Genomic DNA, 6,278 nt, shown 5'->3' with positions numbered 1-6,278 from the left:
TTGTCAATGCTATTCTCTCCAATATCGAAGGATGCGTCTTTCGCATTTATCGCCATATATTTTGCTATCGTTACATTGACTTTGAGTACAGCAGTGTTAGAGTGCCTTACAAGGTGGTTCGGTTTGCTATCCATGTCTGATCTGCGCTGAAAACGAAGTACTATACCGTCAGCAAACTCTAAAACTCCAAGATGCCCGATTGAAATAGGATACCACAAGAATCCACTTCTTTCTACATCATCAACTGACGACCAGGAAAAGAAGCGGTGATAAAATGCAGCACTGCCTCACACCGGCTTCAGTTCGTAAGGCCGCCGATATGATCCCGTCATGCAAAATTCGACACACAGTGAGTGGCTATATTACAAACGACACTTGAAATGTGTTGCTTAGAAATTTCACTCTTCTTCCCAAGCCAAATTACAATACAAAAACAATTCTAAGTAAATGAAAACTTTCAAGTAAATATGTTTTGTAATTGACTATATTATGGAAATCTGGAAACTGAGTTTAATGCATGTTTTAGACTCTTTATGAGGTTTGCACTTCGATCTCCTAGTCTTTGGTGCCGTGTTTTAGGGAAGGTAACATTTTTTGCTACTTTTCACTTCTATTTTCTCTGTACCCATCTCTTTTTCGATGCTCAAAGCTTCGCACATCTCCCTTTTTATATGTTTCTCCCTTTTTCTCTCGCTGGATTTACGCTTCAAAACTACATTTTTTTTTTTATTGGTGTTGCAAGACTTGCTCTGGATTGATTTCGTTGAAATCTTGCGTGGCTGAGTAGACGATGTACATGCACATGGCGAATCCAACTGCAGCGGGAGGGTAAAATAAAAAATACAAAAATTCAAATTTCTTATTACATTTGATTACTTACGCGTTGTGAGAAAATTGAATATCATTAGCATATGAAATACATTGACAATAACAATTAAAATGCAATGCAGCAAGAAGTCCTCCACAAGAAAAATGATGATCACGAAAAAAGCGGGTGAGAAAAATATGAATAAATCCTGCAATGGAATGCGGAAGCAAAAATCTTGGAGATAGAAAAGTTAATGAATTCTGCTACACATTTCACCTCACATAGGCCGGCGAAGAGCCAAAAGCCCGATATGAAAGCACCCAAATTCGTTAGGCATGTGATCCACAAATATGTGGTTGGCTCAGCATATTCTGCAATTAATTGAAAATATAATATATAAAAATGTATAATTCAAGTGAAATAGCGCTAAATTAGGTTTGGAAGATCAACTAATTCAGTAGCTTCCTTCAAGTAGCCAATATTCTTGGTTTACTCTAAAATACTTGAAATTCACGTTTGCTTCATATCTTCTTCACGTCGCTTGCTCGCACATACCGCTTTTTTGAACATCCAGATAATAATATCGAGGATACTGATTCAGCGCATAGAACGAAATGAAGAAAGTCTTCGCACAAAACAACAACGTAATGAAGATGCCGGCGATTCTTGCAAAACGTGTCATTTTTAAAGTAAACTTTTACACTTTGACTTTTCAGTTATTTGAACAAAGAAAATATTGAGGCGAAGAAGTTTGAGCATCAATTTTGAAATCACAAAACGAGAACTGACAGTAGCAAGGGAAAAAATATAATTAACAGGGTACTACTAGAGCTTTTAAAAATTACTAGGTTATTTACACAGCCCTACGTAATTAATAAAAACTAAATTTAATTTTTTTATTTTATTTCGTAATTTTGCTTTTATTTTTTAATTTTACCTAAATTTTTTATTATTATTTAATTAGTTTTAAAAATTAAATTAATTTTTTTTAATTAAATTTAACAAATTATTTTTTTTCTAATTAATTAAATTAAAAACAAAAATTCCAGGGAGCATGAATTAATTTTTTTTTGCTTTCCTAATAAAAATATTTCTCGGTATATACCTATGAAATGAGACTTTTTTTCAATTCCAAACGTATATTAACAAAAAATGGTTACAAATTTAATCTTCAAAATAATAGCCATCGCTAGCGACACATTTTTCCCATCTCTCAGGCAATTTGTGGATGCCGCGCCAAAAAAATTGGCCGTCTTTGGCTGGAAACCAAACATCGAGCCATTGTTTGGCTGCTTCGTGAGAATTGATGCGCTGCTCGGAAAGTGCCGTGGCCCATCGATGCAAACAAATGATAATCGAAAGGCGCCAAGTCTGGTGAGTAAGCCGCATGCACCAGCATACCACGCTGATCCCAGAAAACACATAGCATTGCCTTGCGGCCGAAGCGATTTGATTTGGCCGTTGTTTTTGGCTTGTGGCCGGGCGGACCTTTCGATCGTTTACGCTTGGGATTGGAGAAATACACCCATTTTCATCACCCGTAACAATTTGATGCAAAAAAGACTTCCTTTTGAACCGTGAGAGTAGCATTTCACAAGTGGTTTCACGATGCCCGCAAATCGTAGTTTGAAGGCACGAAATTCGACATTTTTAAGGCCGGCGGGCCAATTAGATGTCCTAAATTCAGTAGTTTTCGCGAAGCGTTGTAGGATGAGAAAAAAAAACAATTAGCCAAATGAAGTTTTGGGGATAGTTTAATATATATTTGAACTAAAAAAAACAAATTTGTACAATCTCCAACAATATATTGTAAGCCGAGTTATCAATAGATTCCCAGAGCGCCTTGCCACTGAAATATCCAACTTCTGTACAAGATACAACTTGCAATTTTCATCTGAAAACAAAAAAAAAAGATTTTTAATTTTGATGTAATTATCTTCGATGTGAACTAAGAAAATTGGGAGAAACACGTAAAATTCGAATTTTTGGGGAAGGTAGAAAAAAAAGAGGTTTTTCAAGGAAAAAAAAAACTCTTGAACTGGGTAAAAAAGTCGCTTAAAAAAAGTTTTTGGATGTTTTTTTTAATTCACATAGAAGAGAAAACAATACTGAAGATAACGCATTTTGAATGAAATGGATAGCTCGTTTAGTTTTTTTGCAATCGTGTACATAAATTAGGTAAAATCGTGAAAATGAAAAGCCGAGAAAACGCGCTTCAAACTACAACAATAAGCGCACGGTTGCTCGACGCCGCACTACGCTCGGCTCTGTAGCTCTGCAAATACTTGGAATTTAACTCTGAAAATTTGTGTCTCATGTTCTTGAATATCTAAGCTATTGATTTCAAGAAAAAAAAAATCGATTTTTTTGACCTTTTAATTGGCCCGCCGACCTTAAGAGCGACAAAAATGCATTGTTGTATGAAACGTAACAAACAATGAACTGAATATTGTTGACAGGTGGCCGGTGAAAAAAACAAGGCATTTGAGAAGGTTTAAAAATACTCCTAGCGACATCTATGGACTAATAACTGAAAGTCTTATTTCATAGGTATAAACCGGTAGAATTTATGAGCTTGCACCTATATCTATGATGTTGTGAAAGGCACAATGAACGGCTGTATTGCAGCGACTTTCAATGCAATTTGTTACTTGCCAGCGATATATCTATTCTTATTCGTGTTCCTGAAGGTCGTCATCAGTTCATCGATATTAATAAATTAATTTTTTTTTGTCGGAACAACTAGCAAGCACCGTACTCAGACAACAATAAGTCCATTGTACCGCACTCGAGTTCTCTTTTTCATTTCCTTCAAATCTACCCCACCTCACAAGAGATCTGAGTAAATCTTGGAGTGCCAAGATGGTCGCGTCTTAGCACATCAATCAAGTCTGATTCAAGCGAAGGTCGGGCAGTTGCACTGAAAGCGTTTCGCCGTCTCATCCTCCTCTCCACATGCTGGGCAGAGTGCACTGTCTGAGATACCTACATTTTCCATGGGTCTCGCCCATAGCAAGTGGCCCGTCATCAGTCAAACCAGCTGGCGCCTACAGTACTTTCTGCTTAATGACAGCAGGATTTGCGACATTCAGTCGGATATGACAGGTACCATCAGTTTGGTCCATCTGCAGTCTCTCTCAGCCTGCCAAGCTCGCTTATGTGGGTTGTAGTAACCCATTTGCTAACCGTGGCTTTTATGGCTGAAGAAGGCAGAACAGGCTTCGGGCCATAAAAGTTGTCCACACAGCCCAGCCCTAGCTAAAGAGTCAGAGATCTCCTTAACTGCGATACCCACATGTTCCGGGGCTCATGTTCGTATCAGGTTATTATGTCTACCGACATATTTAAGCCTGGATTTGTAAGACTCAGCTACTTAGTCCAAGGCCATGAGCGCTGCTTTGCTGTCGCTGCAGGCACATACAGGTCTACCTACCTCTCCACCGGTTTTCCACTATTAGTCTCTTTGTTTATCTTGGTTTTTGTAACCTGTGCATTTTTGATGAGTAGGGGACTGGCCGTTTGCATCCTAGCTTGACCCCGAGGTGGCCGGTTTGCCCCTAGGCTGACAAGGCGTATGAATTTTCTCCTCGCTCAAGCAAAAGTTATCCAGCCTCTACGCGGTCGTTTGAACAGGGGCTACCACGTGCATATGAGGATGACACTTGGTAGGATAGGCTATGTTTACGGGTCACCAACCCCATTTCCCATCTTAGATATTAGTTGCTGGACGCTCCAATGTTCCGCCCTAGAACTTCAATCAACATTTCGGCGTCTTCTTCAACACTTCGCTCTATGAACTTCGTGAACAGATTTATTATAAAGCCCACAAAAAACAAGCACTACAACCAAAATATTACTTAGAGGTGCACTCGAGGTGAGGTGCAATCAAAAAGTTACGAGCCCATTCGGTCTATTTTGAGTAGCCAGCGTTGTTGGTGCGTAATTCCGAACCACTAACCAACAATAATTTAATTTAGAAATGAGCATATACAAAACACGGCTGGTATTTTGATATGCCTATCAAACAGAAAACAACTTGTGCATAGAAAAACTTCAACACCCATTTTGCGCCCTTTCGCACCAGTTTCAGATTTTTTTTTTCCTTGCTTTTTGGTATTTTTTTTACTTTCTTGGTGCCTCCTTAATACCGATTTAAAGCTACAAAGTCAGTTTCGAACATAAAAAGATATTTCTGAAACAATCCGTCGCTCAGAGGCGGCACGAAATTGTATTGGTCCGTCCACTTATGAGACAAAATGAAGATTTACACCGCAAATTGGGGAAAAAGCTTGGCTAGAACACCTTTCAAGTTGTTTGTGGCAGGCTGTAACTGTAATTTTTATATGCCTTAGATTGCACGTTAGCTTTCAAAAGAAATGTAAACAAATATATACGACCAAAATCTGTTGATAATCCCAACATTTCTAGCTCTTTTCACATTCAATGCACCTAGAAATCCATAAACAAATGAATTTGATGTCTCATAACTTTTTAAATATTTATGTTATTTCATCCCACGCCATATTCACTACATTTTCAACACGTGCCAAAATCCAACTATCAGAAAAAATGTCCAAAAAAATCAAATGATTTACCATCTCTAAAACAACTATATGCTGCTGCCGCCACGACATATTGCTCATACGCCGTGTAGCACTCACCACAGAAAGCGCTTATTGATTTCAGCTAATAAATATAACATGGATTTATGCGCATAAAGTGACATTTACGTAGAGCTTAAGACACATTTGCGAGATAGAGAGACACACATTTTTCGTTCACTTGAGTAGCGTAAAGACAGTGAGAAAATGGAGCAAAGATACCACATAAGTTACGGCAGCTAAGACGAGAATGCGGCAGAGCAACACTTGCACACAGGCAAGTCATGATATGTGTATGCAGGTATATGTATGTGTGCTAGTAAACAAACACAGCTTTGATGACAGACCTTGGTAATCCTTGAGAAAATAAATATCTAAGTTGCTGAAAGCGGCAAAGTAAGAAGAAGCAGAAATTTTAGAAGAAGATGAAAAGGTGGAAGCAACTCAATTCCAGTTGACTGCTGGCTGGCAAGTCATACGATGTGCAGTGTATAGCGCGCAGTGGAGGGTTTGAGGAAGACTGTTTCGGTAAACTGAAAAGAAAATTAATCCACAAATATGACTAAATATATATAAAAATAAATATCAATAGAGAATTATGGACAAGTTATGACCAAAAAAAAAAGGCTAAAAATTTCGTTATTCAGTTTCTCTGACCTGGTTTTTTTACAAGTACAGCATGGAAAGCCCAAAATCTGTTATGCAGCTGCTTTCTTTTCAGTCACGACAACGCACCAGTTCACGCCTCAGCAGTTGTGGTCCCAAAATTAAAGGAAATGAGGTTGCAACTCGTTTCCCATCCCCTCCTATTCTCCAGACTTGGCTCCCTCGGACCCGTCGGACTATCAATTCTTCCAAAATTGGAAGAA

General features: G+C 38.3%; 1 protein-coding gene across 1 annotated transcript; it reads right to left on the bottom strand.

The window, feature by feature from the left end:
• Positions 1-492: 492 nt before the first annotated feature.
• Positions 493-1,525, bottom strand: LOC128868681 (uncharacterized). Its single transcript, XM_054111042.1, has 4 exons — positions 1,364-1,525; positions 1,085-1,179; positions 881-1,016; positions 493-815 (listed from the first exon to the last, which is right to left on the bottom strand). Exons 1-4 carry the CDS (start codon positions 1,488-1,490, stop codon positions 727-729), a joined length of 447 nt encoding a protein of 148 aa, XP_053967017.1. The 5' UTR covers positions 1,491-1,525; the 3' UTR covers positions 493-726.
• Positions 1,526-6,278: the final 4,753 nt, after the last annotated feature.

The sequence above is a fragment of the Anastrepha ludens genome, chromosome 6 (assembly GCF_028408465.1).
Source record: "Anastrepha ludens isolate Willacy chromosome 6, idAnaLude1.1, whole genome shotgun sequence".
Lineage (NCBI taxonomy): Eukaryota > Metazoa > Arthropoda > Insecta > Diptera > Tephritidae > Anastrepha > Anastrepha ludens.
This window is presented reverse-complemented; position numbering and strand designations above follow the sequence as displayed.

Bases quoted from the DNA above. Each gene is read 5' to 3' on its own strand.
- LOC128868681 (XM_054111042.1), bottom strand. From the start codon at position 1,490: ATGACACGTTTTGCAAGAATCGCCGGCATCTTCATTACGTTGTTGTTT. The intron at 1,180-1,363 runs GTATGTGCGAGC...AATTAATTGCAG, and splicing joins TCTGGATGTTCAAAAAAGCG to AATATGCTGAGCCAACCACA. The intron at 816-880 runs GTAAGTAATCAA...CTCCCGCTGCAG, and splicing joins ATTCAATTTTCTCACAACGC to TTGGATTCGCCATGTGCATG.